The 18,710-nt window shown below is 47.5% G+C and overlaps 1 protein-coding gene and 1 non-coding gene across 2 annotated transcripts; one reads left to right on the forward strand and one right to left on the reverse strand.

Annotated features, from left to right (window-relative positions):
• Window positions 1–73, forward strand: TRNAQ-CUG (transfer RNA glutamine (anticodon CUG)). Its single transcript has one exon. It is a non-coding gene; the product is annotated as a tRNA-Gln (tRNA).
• Window positions 74–8,171: 8,098 nt separating this feature from the next.
• Window positions 8,172–11,168, reverse strand: POM121L2 (POM121 transmembrane nucleoporin like 2). Its single transcript, XM_037131792.2, has one exon. It carries the CDS (start codon window positions 11,166–11,168, stop codon window positions 8,172–8,174), a length of 2,997 nt encoding a protein of 998 aa, XP_036987687.2.
• Between the last annotated feature and the right edge of the window lie 7,542 nt (window positions 11,169–18,710).

The raw sequence follows: 18,710 nt of genomic DNA on the forward strand, positions 1-18,710 counted from the left end.
GGATCCCATGGTGTAATGGTTAGCACTCTGGACTCTGAATCCAGCGATCCGAGTTCAAATCTCGGTGGGACCTTCCGGTGCTATTTTGCCACATCATTTCTGTATGGTTTGTCTCTTGGGGGCGGGGCCGGGAGAAGTCTCAGAAGGACGTGCAGCAGAGAAGCCCGGAGCTAGGACCGGAAGTCTCTAGAGAAAACCGGTAAAACTAGGAGACAGGCGGCCGGCGGGTAAGCGAGAGGACACCTGGTGTGACGGTCGTGGACCGAGAAAAGTGGGGATGGGATTTACGGAAAGGAGTACCCCCCGGAAACAGTGGCGGAGGCGGAGAAGACTGCGGGCCCCGAGACCGTAGGGGGCGCAGCCTCGGGCTCCGAGAACCCGCGGGGGGCGGGGCAGGGGCGGGGCGGGGCGTACGATCCGAGTGCGCAGTGGCGTCCCGGGGTCAGGGGGCGGAGACAGTGGCTGATTGACAGGCGTCTCTCCCGGGCCCTGCGCGCAGCCCGGATACCCGGAGTGTAAAACAAATTCGGAAGGGGCTTCTTTAGAATTAAGTGGCAAAGTTTTATTCGGGGGTCTTAAGCGAACTACAATTCTGGAAACACTACCAGGAAGTACGCGAACTGTCCCCCCAAAAAAGAAAAGTTGAGCGTTTTTATAGGAAAAAGCACCTTATTGAGAAGCATCAGTCCTGCATTCGTAGCCTCCGGATTGGTAGCCACCGGACGTCCGGTGGCCTGGACGAGGGACTATTGTTTCGTAAATTGATCATCCACTGGATTTATATACATCGGGGCAAGGACGCACAACTGAAGAGCTCAAAAGTTTAAGCCCTCAGGTTAATTAAAGGAAGATAATGATTCTGCACGTTGCAGCCTACTCCGATTCAAATAATCTTGTTGGCTTGACTGTAGTGTCTCCACTTTCCCTTCACTCTCCTCACCAGCCAGGGTGCGCAGTCTGCAGCGGGCGCGCCGCCCCTCGGCCCGCCCGCCCGCAGGTCCTCGTGGGGCCGGCAGCCAGGACCCTCGTGTGCAGAACGGGAAGCAATGTCGCCCCGGTTACTGCTGGGACCTTTAGTTTTGGACAGAGGCCAGATGAAAGAAACTTGTGGGCAGGAAAAACCAGCTCCAGCGTTAGAAAGATCTCAGAGGTGGGGGGTGGTGTAAGGCGGATAAATGGTAATAGCAAAAAAGTACTAAAGGACGGTGGGGGAAGGGGAGACCTCAGCGCAATGCTTCCCAGGCGCGCCTGCCTGACCTTGTGCCTCTCCACCTTTGTTAAATTTGGTACAGCATCTGACTGTGGCAGATTACCCCAGGGCTAGAAATACTCTTTTGACAAGAAGACAGTTGGAAATACTGGTGTCTCCCTGTAAACAAGACACAGGGCTTCACAAGACATGATTTCATGCCCGAGGGGATGACAAATTCCTCATCTAACAACATTTCACTTTTAATGAAAAGGAACATTATATGTCAAGGAAACAATGATTTACTTTTCTTACACTTATTCAGACTCATAAGAAAATTATTATTGTGTCAAAAATAACACGTACACATATTTTCCCTGACTAGGTGGCTCAATTGGTTGGAGCATCAACTCATATGCCAAAAAAAATAATAATAATATTAATGTGTACCCATATTTTGTAAACCTGTGTTTTTACGTGATTCCAAGTTCCCTGCTTGCTATTGGTTTCATTTACTGCTACCGTTTATTAAATTTAGATCATCAGTGGAAATGAGTTGAAGAGTCTACTTTAAACAATGCACCTTAAATAATTTTCAGAGCAGCATGTGTAAGCCCCACACTTGTTCAAAACCACAAACTTGTGGTTTGGAATAATATCCACCAAATTATTCCAGCCATAAGAAGTTTTTATCTGGGGACACATGAAGTGGTGGGCAAAATATTCCCAGCCCTTTCACTAAAAGACACAGTTCCAATGCAGTTATACTTTACATATATAATAACATCAAATTTATTTATATATTTTTTTATTGTATGCTACTACTAAATGCAAAGGTAATTCAAGTTCAGAAGAAAAACACTTAAACAGATGTACAGTTACTAGAAATACCTAAAAAATAGATTTCACTGTACAAAAGTACTTTGTTGTGCATAGTGGCTCGATCGGGTTTTGAGCATAAAATACATGCTATTAGGATATAATACCATGGCAGGTATGGAATATAAAAATATGCTTTTGGGAGAAAACATATCCTTGAAAATTTTTGAACTGCAAAACCTCCGTAAAAAGGGGTGGAAGGAGGAAGAGGGGGAGGGGGAAGAGGAGGAGAGAGGAGGGGAGGAGGGGGGAGCTGTAGGGTTTAAACCGAAACTGAGGAATGAGCAGAGAAGGAAGGCTGGGGAGGGGAGGGGAGGCCTAAGGAGTGTGACAAAGCATGAAGTTCAGGAGTGTGGCCAGAAAAGAATTTCACCTTGACTGGAAGGCAAGTGTGAGGACTGAAGAAGGACAGCTGAAGCTGCAGAAGGTAGATCAAGATACAGAGAAAGGTGCAAAGGCCTGCTTCCCTGTGAACATCCTCTGAGATGCCAGCAGTTTAGAGAACAGTAAATGCTACATGTCAGGGTCAAAGGGCAAGGCTTTGTGGAAAGTAACACTTAAAGGAGTATTCAAAAATTCAAGTTCCTGTGGGACAAGGGGGTTGAGTGGTTAAGGCAAAGGAGTACTGATCCACTGTGCTCTGCACGTGTGGGGTGGAATCCCAGCCTTCTTGGGCGCTCAAGAGTGGAGATGTGTGTTTTCTGTTCTTTATCTGGGAGCTGCCAAAAGAAAACTTGCACCTTACATGACTTTCCTGCTTCTTCTTGCCTCTCCTTTCACTCAAGTAGTTTCATTTCCTTCTCACATAGTGTAAATGCTCTGCTGTCTTAGAGCTCAATTCCATGAACTTCACCTGGCGACTCCAAGTATTAAATTTCAGAGGCAAAGTGTTACAGAACTGCAAAAGGGGTCTTGCTGCCTGCTGTCACCCTCTAAGCAAAATTCCAGAGGCAAAGGTTTGCTGATAAAGGGAAGGAGTCTTTATTTTAACACTTCACAATTTTGGAGTAACAGCTTTCTACTGTGATAGGGTTAATTGATAGTCGCTTAAGCCTATCAATTAAGGCTACACTCTTTAGTTACAGCTTTAATCATTTAAGCCTATCAGTTAAGGTGAAATCTAATACCTTAGTTCTCCTGGCATTCCCCTTGTTTGTTTTTAATTATTTTATTTCTATAGGGTTAGTTCACAACCTAAAACAACATAAGATACAAAAGCTACATAATTTTGGAAGTATAGCAGGCTTCTGCCTCAGATTTCATCCCCTCTAGAACAGGTAGAGAAGAATAACCCTGCTATCCTCTGCCCGGCCAACCGATCCTAGGCTGTACTCCAAGTGCCTTCCATTCTAAAATACCATCCGTTGGGAAATGCAGGCACCCTCCAAGTTAAGAGAGCAAGAAATAGCCAGCATGGAAGCCCAAGAGCCCTTCTTTTATTTCAAATCTTCTAGCCCATAATTCCATGCGATCCGGAGGAGTTTAACTTCTCAGCCAATCACATTCTAGACTGTTTACTATTTCCTCAGCCAACCTCTTCTTATGGCCCCTCCCTGCTTCTCCCAGGTGATCTGATCAGAGTTCCCTGTATCAAAAGGAACAGTTAAGTCTTTGGCCAGACCCTGCCTCCCTATTTCTCTAAATAATTAACGGGTTTGGGTATCACTTTCTTCATTTCCTCAGGTCAGGATAATTCTTGCTTTTCTTTGTTTATTGTCACAGCAAAGCCCTGAGGGAGTCTGCTGCTAAGTGTCCTGGAAGAAATTCAAAAGGACCTCCTTCAGGTTGAAATAAAAGGAAACTAGATAGGAACTTGAAGCCATTTGAGAAAATACAGAACTCCAGAAAGAGTAACTACATAGGTAAACATTAAAGCTAGTATACTTTTTTTTTTGGTTTTGTAACTCATCTTTTTCCAACCCAGTTGATTTAAAAGGCAAACACATAAAATAAAACCTATATTAATGGGCACACAATGTATAAAGTAGTTTGTGGTAACAGCAAACTTAAAGAGACAGGGCTGCAGAGGAGCAGTTTTTATATTCTATTGAAGCTCAGTGGGTAAGTTTCTATCGACTGAAACTATATTGTTTTAAATTCAGGATGTTATTTGTAATTGCTACAAACTCTAATTAACCACTAAGAAAATAACTGAAAATACACACTGGCTCCTGTGGCATTGTGCTGAAAAGCAAAAGGTCTCTGGTGATTCTGGTCAAGGCACAGGCCTGGACTGCAGCTGGTCCCCAGTAGGGGGCGCGTGAGCCAACCAATCCACGTTTCTCTCCCTTTCTCCCTCCCTTCCCCTCTCTCTAAGAATAAATTTAAAAAATATATTTTAAAGAAAAAGGTATGAACAACAGGAATGAGAAAATTATCAAAATATTACACTACAAAAATCAACTGGACATCAAAGACAGCAGTAATGAAAGAAATTAGAAACAAAGACAATATAAGAAATACAAAAGGCAAAATGGCTCAAGTAAATTCTTCCTCATGGCACTTCAACTATAAACAGATTACATTTTCCAATCAAAAGACAGAAATTGGTTCAATAAACAATGTTAAATGATCTCATGATGTGCTGTGCACGAGATATTTAGATCTAAGACACTATTAAACTGATAAGAAAAAGATGGAGAAAGATATTCCATGCAAATAGTAAGCAAAAGACAGGGCGGCTATATTAATATTAAACAAAATTGACTTTAAGTCAAAAAACTGCAACAAGACGCAAACAAAAATATTATATGTTGATAAAGGATCAACTTATCAAGGAGGCACAACAGACACATCACACCACAGAGCCTCAAATGTGTATGAAGTGAACAATGACAAAATTGAAGGGAGAAGTAAGCAGGTCTACAGTATTGGTTGGTGGCTTCAGTATTCCACTTTAAATGGTGGACAGAACATTGGCACAGAAGATTTAAAAGGAAATGGAGAACTCGAACAATGTTATAAGTCAACAAAATCCATTGATGTGTGTAGAACACTATACCCAACAACAGTCAAATACATTCTTCTCAAGTGTACAAGAAACTGTCTCCAGAACAGAATGTATATTAAGCCAGATAAGTCTCAGTAAATTTTTAAAAGGTTAAACTAATACATCTTCTCCAGTCACAATGGAAGGAAGCTAGAAAGTACCTGTCCTGAGGAAAGAAGCCCAAAACAGCCCAGATGATTGAAAAGAGTAAAGGAATATCTGAAGAAAATCTGAAAGTATACATTGATTAATATAAATATCACTCTGCACAAGGGGGCCTTTTGGATATTTGTAATATTTTTGTATCTTGGGTGCTGGTTACACTGATGTGTTCAGTGTGGGGAAATTCAGTGAGCTTTACCCTGATGTTCAGGATACTTCCCTGAATATATATTATTCTTCAGTAGAAAGTTAAAAACTTGTGATCATCCGAAGACATCATTCTTTGGGTGAAATGCAAGTTTCTAAGTGGGAGAAGACATAGCAATACCAAATTCTCACAGTGAAAACAACAACAACAAAAACCTTCTATAACTCAAGAAAAAGAAAGACAAGTCAAAAGAAAACATATGAAAGATGACAAGCTTTCCGGATGAAAAAAGATCTTTCATTAGTCAAGGTCATTTCATTTGCTCCTCATACCAACCCTGGGCAGGGACATGAAGACCAACAACTTGCAAATAAATATATAACAAGAGACTGAAGTGGTTTCTCCATTGGTAACCCAATGGTTCCACTTTTCAGGTTTGATCTTTTGGAAACACAGATGTGCATAAAGATTTTCGTACAGAGATGTTCAGCTCAGCATTATTAAGAAAAATACTTGGAATGTAAAAATAAGCTATAATCTTTAGTTCATTGTAACAAATATCTGTGAGCTTAATGCATTTAGTATTTGTGAACACAAAACAGACATGAAGCTCATGGTCCCTGAGTATCTTCCATTTGGGTAAAATACATGGACTTTTCAGAATTATAGTTCCAAAGAGTATTTGTTGTAATGGGAACAAGTACATTAGTGTAAGGTTAAACAAAAAGTAATACTTAAAAATATGTAATATATCCCATATAAAATAAAATTATCCAGCAAATCCTTTCTGAGTGCCTTCTACTGAATGGGCAATGCCTACTCATCCCAGCCTAGTTTTTTCTCTTTGATTTTCCAGCACTTTGGCACTATAGGACATGACATACAGGTGTCAGAGGGTGCAGATTAACTGATTAGAAACCAACCCAACCAGCAGACTCTTAATAGGGTCCCCATAACCACCTCCATTAGGCATGCCCCTGTGTGATCTCATCCCTTGAGTGTCTAGCACAAGCTGTGACTTTCCTCTGATGGAATCTGGCAAAGGTGACAAGAGGTGTGTGATAATGGAAACATGACTATGTGCCTAAGTTATATGACATGGTATCACCTATTTATTTTGCTGGAGCAAACAGCATGAATACTTAAGAGTCACAGAGACCTGGGTTACAGTTCCAACCTTGGTGACTTGTCATATGAGGAGAAGAAGCCCAGACTTTGGAGCCATTTGGGTTTAGATCCTGAATCTCACCTTTACTGCTTGGGTGGGCTTGGGCAAGTTTCTTAAGATCTTTCTGCCTCTGCACAGGCGTGCCTTTCCCAGTCATTTCTACATCATTGACTTATTTTGACAATTTTTATTTTATTAACCAATTTAAGATGACTCATTTTTCTAATTAGGCCTCTTCCAAGGTATCCATAAAGCAAAACAGGAGATAGATGTCTTCGGGGAGTTGTTCTTGTTCTTTTTTTCCTTCAGGATGCTAAGAAGTGCTGAACAAGGTGTTACAGCTCATTCACAGACCTGCCTCTGGTCCCAGAGCCTTGGTATCTGCCCTTTGCTTTCCCGCTCTGTCCTCAGGCCCAAGAGGCTTCCTGCCCGGCCCGCCCCACCGGCCTGGGTGAGATGTGAATGTGGAGGAGTAACTTGAGGTACAAATTAAAAGGAAAAGGAGGTGTAAGCTTTGGTTCCCTAACTGAGCATTTCTTGCTGCTACTGGAGGTAACATGGCGTGAGCTGTAGGGAGAAGCAGCAAGGTTGCACCACCCTACCTGTCCCTGCTCTGCCTTCTTCTTCCTGACAAGTCCTCCCTTAAAGCCCCAAAGCTTGAAAATTGGCGTTTGCAGCCATACTGTGGTGCAACTTGACTCATCCCATTAGCTAGGCCCCAGGGTTACATCGCACAGGTAGGTCTGGTTCTATCCTCCGAGCACCACTCCTGCAAGCCATTCCTTCTCCAAACTCAACTGAAAGCACACAGGACCATCCCGTTGGACACAGGGAAGAGCAGTCTCTGGACACACGCTGGAGAATGGCGAGTGAAGACGTGGCAGGCAGGGAAGGCCCACCTGCCCGCTCCCAGCCTGGAGGGACGCTGGCCCAGAGCTCCCCTTTTCTGGATGAGGAGTGACCTGTGGATCTGACAGGCTGGGTCTTCACTCACCAATGTCCTGAGAGCTAAACTGGCAGAGAGAAGGGTGGGTCTGGAATGCCACCTCTCCTGGAAAACAATTAAAACAGTTTGGTCGGAGGAAGTGGCACCGCACCCTCAGGGCTGACCGTGGGTCCTCAGGGAAAAGCTGGTTCCAGGTCAAATTGGATCATAACTCCTCCGAGAACCCACTGAGGAACAACACAGAAAGAATGAGGACTCAGCATTGTCAGGAACCAGAGAAAGGGAGCCACGCCACTTCTTAGAACCAAATAAAAGCCAAGACTTAGAATCCATTCCTCCTCCCAAAGATGCAAGGGGTGAGGGGTGGGGCTGTGCCTGTTGCCTTCCCAGCATCTGTTTGGGGGGGGGGGGAGCTGGAGGCGGTGTTCTGACTGAGCTCACACCTGAGGCAGAGAGGAGTGCGCAGGAGGGAAAGTGTCTGTTCAAGTCCAGATCTCCCACCCGGTTTTTTTCTGCTGTCACCACTAGACATCTTGGTGCCCCACTTTCCAGAATTTAGATGGGGATCCGCAGGTGAACATAAAGTTCTAGCCTTAAATCTGGGTACTTTTGCTTTAGAGGATTAGAAGACACCGAGGCTCTTCCGGACAGCACTGAGGTCTGAGTCAGGGTGCCGGTGAGGGACGCAGGCTATTTCTTGTGGGTGTGGTGCCTTCGGGGATGCCCTCGTTCTCTATTTTTGGGGGTTTTGGGTTTTGCACCAATGGAAAATGAAGGGGCTGGTGATTTAAAAGACCCTCTCCCGACAGAGCCCTTGGCAGGTGGAGAGGGCTTCCCAAAGCTACTGCCCGTCTTAACTGGCCTAGGGACAGGGATGCTCTGAGCTAAGGGGGCCATGGGGGGACCCCCAAGCATAGCCTGCCTTGCAGAAATGCTGACCCTCCCCGAGGCAAAAGGGGTGCTCTGGCTGCTCAGGCCCTGGGTGTTCTGATTCCAGCCCTTTCCGAAGGGTGTGGCAGCGTGAGTGGCCCCACTTGGCATTGCTCCAATGGAGAGCACCCCAGACTTAGAGCTCATGTTTGGGACTCCAGACTCCCCACAGTCCATAGGGGTCACTAATCCCCCAAAGGCAAATGGTCGTGGGGCTGTGCTGCCAAACACTGAGCCAGAAGCCCCATTCTGGCGGGTCTCGGTGGTAACTCCAAAACCAGTGGTGCCAGCTGGACCAAGGGGGAAACCTGCTGGGGCGCTGCCTACGTCTGGCTGGATGCTGGCTAGGGTGTGCAAGGTGGGGACTGAGGGTGTCAACACCCCAAAAGCTGACTGTGTGGGGCTGCTGAGGACTGGCTGAGCCAGACTTGGGGTGGGGGATGCCACAGCTGAGTTTCCAAAAATGGAACTATTGAAGCTTGGGCCAAGGGCTGGTTGGGGGGCCCCTTGCTTTTGCTCACCTGCAGCCCCAAATGCAGGCTGGGGAGGGGCTCCCAGGGATAGAAGGAAAGGTGACTTTGAGCTTGACCTCAAAGGAACTGTGACTACTGAGATCGGATTGGATTTGCCAGATAACAGTGTGGACGGGCCTGCGGTTACGAGGGCAGAGGCGGACAGAGGGCTGCCCTTGTGCCTAAAGTTGGCAGTGCTTTTACCAGGGGGTGTCTGGGCAGCACTGGGAGGAACCTGGCTAAAGACGTTGGCTGCGTTTCCCACAGGAATGGTGGCATGCTGGGGAGGTGGGACAATGAAGCCTGTGCCGGGGGAGAAGCTGGCCCTGAAAGCACCGGAAGCCCCGAGGGGAAAAGTGTGAGAAGTGGAAGGGACAGAGCAAGTGTTGCCCGCAGCACCGGTAACATCCGCTACAGGCAAATCCAGAGGCGGCTCGCTGCCCGCGGGGGTGGATGCGGCCGCAGAGGCAGCCTTGACCGGGCCCTGGCAGAGGTGGGTACGGGCAGGAGGGGCTGGAGGGGAGGCCTGCCTGAAAGAGGGAGCTGGCACGGGCATCCTTGTAAGCGGTTCTGTGCTGCCAAAGATGGGCTCGAAGGCGGGCACTGAGATGCCTGGAGGTGAACGTGCCGCAGCTGTGACTGAGATCCTGGAAGGTGAGGACTCCCCAGTCCCGCTGGTGGCCGGGGGCCCCCAAATGGGTTTCCATGCGGGGTCAGCAGAAGTTGCAGCAGGAGGTGCAGATGCAGAAAGACGGCGAGCTGGTCTCCTCGCCCTTCCAAACAAAGTCCTCCGTGTAGAGGTCATGGTGGGTGGGTCTGGGGGTCGGGCAGACCTGTCAGCCTGCCTGGTCGGAGGTGGCCGTGTGGTGACAGTGGCAGGTGATGTGGGAGAAGCAGGGGTCATACTGGTGATGGCGGTTGTGGGCTTTTCGTCCCAAGAGGGACCTGGAAGGGGCTGCGATTGCGAGCATAGGGGTGGGGCCAGCAGGCCGGCTGTCTTCAGAGATGAGTGGGCCACACTGATTTCCTCCGCCCTCCACTGTGGGGGGGCCAGTGGGCCTGGAGATGCCACATGAAGATTTGGGCCCTGGGTTGGACCTGTGCCTGCAGGAGGCAGAGTGACAAATAGGGGAGACCCCGTGGTGACCTCTGTTGTATCCTGTCTGGTTTTGCTGCCCCACTGGAGTCCAGCTTTCACCCCCAAGGCCAGGTCCTCAGCAATGTCTGCATAACCAAGCTGGAGAGGTGGGCTCAGCGACAGCAGAGCCCCAGGACGAGAGCATGGCTGTGGAATGTCCTCATTTTTCTGCCGAGTGTTGCCAGACGCTGCTCGGTACTCCTTCGACGCCAGTGGGACTGCAGAGTGATCCTGCTGGCTGGTTTTCTTTTTCACTGGCCACTCGGGCATCTGGAAGGATGAGTAGAGAACGTTTCTCTTCCAGGGCTTGGAGAAATCTCTGGAAGAGCTGTAAGAGCTCGTAATTGCATTTCTTTTGGAACGGAAGGGCCCTCCTGCGTGTGAGCTGGCCAGGGAGCTCACAGAGGAGGAAGCGGGCCTCCTCCTCAGGCTGTGGTCTGAGTTCCAGGAGCCCAGGCTTCTCTTCAGAGGCCCAAGACTCGGCACAAAGGAAGCGAAGTCTCCACTTCTGGTCAGAGGCTTAAATGCGCACGGTCTGGCGTCTGGACTCCTCCGCTTACTGTCCAGCCTTTCAGGGTTTGGGGACGGTGTCCCCTCCAGCCGCAGTCCCCCTTTCGTGCCCTCTCTCAGGCTCCTGAGCACTGTCTCCCTTGCATGTGGGTCTGGGGGCTCCTCAGGGGGCGAGGGCCCCGCTAGGCTGATGGCCTGTGCTGGGGACTTGGTGGGGAGCCCCCTCCGAGGAGTGATTTTGATGGTCACGGGGCTCCACACTGCCCTGGGGTGCCGAAGAGACCAGACAGTCCGCTTTAAGTAACTTTCCCACCAGTCTGCGGGGAGAGGCCCCAGGATGGAATTCGGGGGCCGCTTCATGGGAAAGCGCTTCCAGGCCTCATTCACTACCCACGAGGCGGGGTTGGCAGGGTCCCAGGTCCTGGGCCTTCTCGCAGGTCTGAGCCGAGGGGCAGGGTGGGCGCGGTGGACGTGCTGAACCCGGTGGACCTGGTGAAGGGCCTGAGAGGGCCGGCGGGTCACCGGCGTCTGGCCCAGATCTGTGCGCCCCTCTGCCGGGCACGGCGACGGTCGCAGTTTACCCAGGTAGCTGCCCATGAAGGGCAGTGGGGCGGCTCGGCGACTTCTTCGAGGGTGGTTTGGCCTCCGAGGTTTCCGACACCTGCCGACTCAGCCGAGTTCAAGCGCGCAGGGTTCGGCGACGGTTGGGATCCGGGCGCGAGGAAAGTGCGAGGGTCTCGGGGCGCTCGACACCCACAGGCCCCGCGACCTCAAGTCAGCGCCAAGTGAGAACAGAAACACGCGGGGCGAGGAGAGCATTTCGAGGGGGGTCGCGGAGCACAGGCCTGGGACCGAGCGGCCGCGGTCACCGAGTCTCGCAGAGCTGGCCTGGGCCAGCGCCGGGTTCCCGGAGACGGAGCGGGGAGCCCAGGACCGCAGGCCGGTGGGTGCGCCCGCGCAGCCCCACGGCCAGTAGGTGCTGGTCACCTGTCAGGAGGACACGCTCCAGACGCAGCCACGTCCGGCCCCACCCAGGCTCGCCTCCCGCGCGGAAGCCCAGGCGCCCTCCCATTGCTCGCCCAGAACCTGAGTCCCCGCAAGCAGCGCCGGCCCGAGCTCAGTGCGCCCCACCTGCTCTCTCCGCCCGCGGCCCCACCTGGCGCGGCGGGCCCGGAGCTCCGGGAGGGGAGCGAAGTGGGAGACGTCCGCACCCGCTTTTGGACAAGAGTGGGTTTTGAGGGGAACTCATATTCGTGCGACCTTTCTCGAAAGAGTCGGATTCCATCTGGGCCGATTTTATTCTTATTAAAAGGAATTGTTTTAGTCATCTTTAAAAGTTGTTTTTGAAATTTTCAGAAAGTCACACAGTTGACTCTGGTTTCGCAAACTATGGGGCCACAAATTAAGCGAGACCTTATGACATTTGTGTAAAAATTGGCTATTTGGTTTCTCCATAATGACTGCATCCAAGTTAGTCGTCTTATTTTCCCCTTTCAAATGATATATTTTCTAATTTTAAAATTTTTAAGGAAGAAAGCATTTTATTCTTTTATACTAAATGATCACAGACAATCTATTCTTCACCCAGCGTGTTATTTTGGTAGACAGTTTTGTCCCCCACCCCCTTTTTTTTAACTTTTTCTTTGGTAGCAGTTAAACTTAATATATGCACTTTGTTTTTACAGTTGATTGTATGGATTCGTTCCATTTTCTTCTTCAGAAATGTGTACGAGGACTTAAAGTGCACTCACTCCATACATGACCCCCATCGGCTTGCTGGGCCCCGCGCGCGGGGGCAGTTCGCGGGGTCCAGGCGCGGGCGACATTGACTCTGACTCTCCTTTCAATCTGCGTGGAGCCCCTGGGCTGGGTGCGCGTCCTCCGGCCCCTTCCTTCTTTACTGGACGTCAGGGAGGGGGCGCCTCTTCCTGCCCCACCTACACCTCCAGTTTTGGCTGAAAATCCTCCCCCCGGGGGGTCCCTGGTCCACTGGAGGTCCGCGGGAGGGGACCCGTGGAAAGGTGCGTCCTGTCCCCTGTCCTGATGGGGCTCCGCGCTTGGAGTGAGCTACCTACCTTCTTTCCGAGTGGACGCTCAAGTGAAAGGCCCAAGAAGAAACCCTCTGTACCCTCTGTGACTGTGATGTACCCTCGGTGACTGTGACTCGTGTGACTCAATATCCACACACACTTTTTAGAGAGAAGGGAAGGGGAGGAGAAAGAGTGAGAGAGAAACATCAATGTGTGGTTGCCTCTCCTGTGTCCCCTCCTGGGGACCTGGCTTGCAACCCACCCTGACTGGGAACCGAACCGGTGAGCCTCTGTTTCACAGGGGTGTGCTAAACCCACTGAGCTACAGCAGCCAGGGCGACCTTTTCTTTCCTTGCTTTCCTGCCTCTCCCGTGCACGTTGGAGACCTGCGCTTCCACATGCAGATGGCCCAGGCCCTGACCTCCTGGCCTGTGCTTTTCCAATCCAACAGAAAGTTCAAAATCGGGGTTTTCCCCTCCCAGGAGACGTTTGTTGCACAGAGCAGACCTGGGAGGACCCTCTTGGGTAACATCTGAGGGGTCGCCCAGCCACTCTGCTGTGCCTGGGGGAGCAGGCGAGCCAACTGCCTCATTTGTTTCCTGTTATAAGTCTCACAGACAATCTTTTGGATAAAAGAGGGCATTTTAATTTGCTTACAAGGGTGCAATTTTCACAAGGAAGGTGCCCCTGGAATACAGAGAATAAAACAGATATACTGCTCGAATTGTTACATGGTGACCACAATTTCTACTGGATGTTGCTTGGGGCCATTTAGAGTAATAACAAGAACAATAATAGGACATTCTTTTCCCACTTCTTATATCCAGAGAGTAGAACTTTCAGGAAGTCCCTGAACACCGACACTTGTTCCTTAGCAGCTGCCTCTGTGCGGATGCTGGACAGGACTCATTTGCAAGGTTGTACACCTTTTATCTTTAGGAATGTATGCTTTTGAATGTGACCTTTAAGATTGGCTGTCTCTGCTCTGGCTGGTATGGCTCAGTGGGTTGGGCCATGGTTTCTGAATGGGAAGGTTGCCGGTTCCATTCCCGGTCAGGGCGCATGCCTGGGTTGCAACCAAGTCCCCAGTTGGGGGTGTGTGAGAGGTAGCTGATTGATACTCTTCTCCCTCCCTTCCCCTCTCTAAAAATAGATAAAAAGAGCCTTAAAAATTTGCATTAGATGACTACTTTAATTATAAAAAATATGTTTAAAAAGATCGGTCGTTCTTTTTCATTTAGCACAATGTCCTTGAGATCCATGTCAACTGTTGCCTGCATTGGTCATTCTTTTTTAACCGCTGAGTAGTATTCCACAGTATAGGTGTACTACAGTGCTTAACGGTTCACGTATTGAGGGACTGTTCCGTTGTTCCCAGGCTGTTACAAACGAAGCTTCTATGAATAGTAATGTGCAGGTTTTGGAGTGGGCATAGTTTTCATTGTTCTGGGGTAAATGCTGGATTGTATGACAAGTGTACTTTTTGCAGAGTGGCTGTAGCATTTACAAGGTGCGACAGTTACAGTGTCTCTGTATGTTTGTGCCATTGACAGTGTCATCATTTCTTAATTTATCTCTTTTAGCAGGTGTGTGAGACAGCTCATCATGGTTTTAATTACATTTCCTGAATGACTAGTGACGCTGAACATCATTTCATGGACTTATTTCCCTTTTGTATATCCTGTTTGGTGGAATACCTCTTTATCCCTTTTGCTCATTTTCTAATTGGATTGATTGTTGTTTTAATATTGAGTCCTGAGTGTTCTTTGTATATTCTAGTATGAGTTCTTTGTCACATATATTGTTCGCAAATATTTTCTTCCAGTCTGTAGCTTGCCTTTTTGTCTTAACAAGGTCCTTTGCAGAGCAAGTCTTTAATTTTGATGAAATCCAGTTAGTCAAAATTGTCTTTTATGGATTGTGTTTTTGGTGTCATGTCTAAGAACTCTCCACTAAGCCCCAGGCCCCCAAATTGTCTATGCTTTTTTCTAAAAGTTTTATGTTTTACTTACATTTATGAACCATTGCAATTAATTTTTAAATTATACATTACCTATGGATATCCAATTGTTCAACTAGCACTTTTTTGAAAAGACTAAGACTTTTCTTACTCTACTGAATTACTTTGAAACTTTTGTCAAAAACAACTTAGTGTACTTGTACATGGTAATTTCTGGGTTCTCTACACTGTTTCATCAACTTATAAGCCTACCACTCTGTCACTAATGCACAGTCTTTATTACTGTCTGTATAAGTTTTGAAATCACAAGTGATTTTTTTAACTGTCTCTCTTTTTCAGAGTCATTTTAGTTATTCTAACCCATTTGTTTTTCCATTTTCGAATACTTATGTCTATTTCTACAAAAAAAATTCACCTAGGTTTTCATGGGAAATAAACTTATGTCATTTTGAAAAGAGTTGACAGCCCTGGCTGGTGTAGCTCAGTGGATTGTGTGCGGGCTGTGAACCAAGGAGCCACCAGTCCGATTCCCAGTCAGGGCACATGCCTGGGTTGCAGGCCAGGTCCCTGGTACAGGTCCATGGTACAGGGCACACAAGAGGCAACCACACACTGATGATCCTCTCCCTCTCATTCTCCTTCTCTTCACCTCTCTCTAAAAATGAATAAATAAAATCTTAAAAAAAAGAGTTTACACCTTTACTATGCTTAGTCTTCAGATCCATGAACAGAGAATACTTCCCTATTTATTTAGGTCTTTGATTTCTCTCACCAGCATTTTGTAGTTTTTAGCATGAACAGGTTCCAGTAGATTTGCATCTAATATTTCCTCTCTCTCTCTGTTAATGTAAGTGGTATTATATTTTAATTCTGGTGCCCATGTGTTTATGATCTTGTATTCTGTGACTTTGCTAAGCACACTTATTAGTTCTAGGTATTTTGTTTGTTTTTAAGTTCCTTGGGATTTTCTACATAGACCATAGTACTATCTTCAACTGGAATGGGAAGTATAATCTTTCAGCAGAGAAGGAGGGGGAAATGCATATTTCTAAAGAAAAATACAATCCACTGAGCAGTCAACTGCACCATCAACACACAATTGGCCAAAACTGCAAAATGAATGGTACAGTATTCCCATATTTCTGGATATTTCAACTAAAGACCATACTGCAGTATTGGTCAAATGACTCCCTACCATTGTGCTTATCACGGGAATGTGACATGACCATGGTGTGTGAGAGAGCTTTCCCCAACTGCCAAGGAGCTCAGCTGTGAGAATGAAGAGCTGAAAATCTAAAAGTGCTGGGTTTTGACAGGGCAAATACTTTACTCGATAAATACAGTTCCTTTTCAGATACTTTTCTAAAACACCCTTGTCTACAGGGATAGCATTCTTACATGCCATGGACTGTAAGCCTGTTGTGCTATGTTACTTAGGAAATGTCCATTATTACAAACTGCTTAAATCGTCTTCTGCTTGGACTAGAGTAGCAAATCTCAGCTACTGGTTAAGGTTGAAGGTATTTGATTGCTTGGCGTTTCCTCATTCTAGGCAGGTAAATGTCCTCAAACTTTAAGCCAAAGTTCCTTTAGACAACAATTAAGCACCCTTTGAACTAGGAGAAACAAGTGCCTCAACAGGACAGGGACTTGAACCCTGGGCCCCAGATTAAAAGTTGAGTAGCTCCACCATCTGAGCTACCTAGACCCTAAGGAAACATTTTTAACCCTGCACAGGAAAGGGGTCAGCGACTACTGCAGTTTCACAGTGTGGCAGATTCATTCTTGAACTCAGGAAAGGTAACTGAGCAGATGTTTAAGCCTCACAGAATCATTTCATCCAGCACTTGCTGATGTCCAATGCATGTCAGTAGAGAAGGAATGCAAATGCCATTGAGAAATCAATTCTTGTTTTAATACAGTTGTGCCAGGAAAAATAAACACAATGCCACTGATTGTTTCCATTTAATATCTATGGAATGGTTGGTTAAATCTGTCAGCCCTTATATACTGGGCACCAAGAAAAAACAAACATACAAAACAGTGAAAAGCAACCAGTGGACAGCAATGGTAAGAATCTGCCAAATTTGGTAAAATCTGAATTTTTTTCTTGGTAGGAGGAAAAATGATAGTCATTACACAGAGAAATGTGGTGGTGACTGTGGGTGGCCCTACTGTGTGCTTCACTGCCTTGGGGTTTTCTTACCCTCCTAAAAGTATTTTGACAAACCTGGTGTTCCGTCTCATTTTTTTTTCCAGTGGACATGTAACATTTTTCTTCATAAGTGTAAATTCCCCTGAAGGACATCATGCCTTGTATCAAAAGAATCTAAAAACTATGGTAATACCCACATTCTGGGGTGGGGAGGACTTCTTTAATCTGTAGTGGAAGATTTTACATTAATACTTTGTTAGTTCTATTCCATGTCTCCCACAGACTTTTATCCAAACACAACCTCATTTTGTAGTCTTTTAAAAGTCTTCCTGTCATGCTTCTCTGTACCAAATAGTTATACACACTGAAAACTGATGTTATTCCCTGTGCCCCCAAAGCTGTGTTAAAATACTTCCTGTAGATTGTGTTATATTTGCAGTTGCTTGTACTGCACCATCAATCGAGGCACAGTACATGGACAGTCATTTTAAAAGCCCTCTAATGGAAGTAAATGTGGAATTATCACCTCCTTCTCCATGAAATAGTGCAGGAGACAATTGAAGGAGGAGGTGTCCCTGACTCAGTATTTCAATCGTTCCCGTGACAGGAATCCCGGGAAAGGGCGTTTTACACCCAAGGGCAATGTGTCACATTCAATGAGTCTTAATTTATCAGACATGTCTTAATTTTTCTAGCAGAAGGCGAGATCTTTGCGTGGAAGGGGAGGACATGGGACTTGTGCACCACACTTGCATGGCAGACTGATCCTCAAGCGAATTTTGGGAAGGTTTTCCTTAAGGAAGGTTACATACGTAAGCTCTCGAAGATTTAGCTCAGCTGTAGACTACAGTTTAGCAACAGATTTGCTACAAAACCCACAATGAAGGGGGTCCCCGAGCTCTAGGTGCGCGCTGGGTACACATGGAGGCCCCTCACTGAGGTCCAGCTCCATCATCACATCTTGTGTTTCCAAAAGGAGAACGTTTCGGTTTTCCTCGTCGTTCCCCCTGCTCCCCTCCCGTCTCTTTTCCCAGCCTTTTTAAATCGCTCTTCACCCCCAACCTCCTGAGAACCAGCTGATTATAGTGGTTCCTCGAGTCTTTGCTTTCAGCAGCCTCTGACCCTGCCTCTTCTAAGGCTGTCCTGGCTAATGAAGAAGAGCAGAGGGAACCAAGGATGCACCGCAGAACTAGGCCCGAGGAAACCGTCACTGGAGAAGAACATGGGGGCGTGAGGTTAGCACTCCTGCCTCAGGTGGAAATGTCTTGACCCATCCCGTCCCATGCCATCCCATCCCCAAGATGTGGTTCTTTGCCTTCGAGGGAGGCAGGCTTTTAGAATCCCACTTCCAGTTGAATGCGTCTGGATCTGTTCCCACAAGGACCAGGAGTTCCAAAGTGCTTTGGGGCTGATTTCCGGGATGAGGGTTCTGGAAGCTTCCCCACACCAAAGGCTCCTGTGTTTCCCGTACGTTCAGGAACCACCCAGACAGATGCAGTTGCATTTTGCACCCCCCTAAAATATGGCATTGCACTTTCACTCCCCACGGACGCGACCAGAAGCCACATAAATATCGCCCACCGAATCCAAATTTTGAATCTTTCCAATTTAACTTCCCCCAAATGTCTGTCTGTAGTCACTCCTCCCTCAGGAGTTTCACAAAGGACAGGAAACTCAATCTTATCTGAGAAGATAGCAGAGGGCCAAGAGATGACCCTCGCAAGTAAAGCTGTGAAGAGGCGCAAGCGGGAGACTTGCGAAGTGCAGGCGTGATCATTAAACAGCAACGCTGACGACCGCTGCACACCAGGGTGTTATTTAAGTCTCAGAAAAACCGGTAAAGCAGACCCTTTATTCTCCACACTCAGGGGCACGCTACTTAAAACTGCCTATAAAGCGTGGCTGATGGCTGGGCTCTGCCGCGTTCGCACCCGGGGACCCCCGCGGACGAGCTGAGAGATTCGGCACTGCCTGAAAGCCGCTCTCCGCGCATG

The sequence above is a fragment of the Artibeus jamaicensis genome, unplaced genomic scaffold (assembly GCF_021234435.1).
Source record: "Artibeus jamaicensis isolate MK-2021 breed Jamaican fruit bat unplaced genomic scaffold, CSHL_Jam_final scaffold_1689, whole genome shotgun sequence".
Classification (NCBI taxonomy): Eukaryota; Metazoa; Chordata; class Mammalia; order Chiroptera; family Phyllostomidae; genus Artibeus; species Artibeus jamaicensis.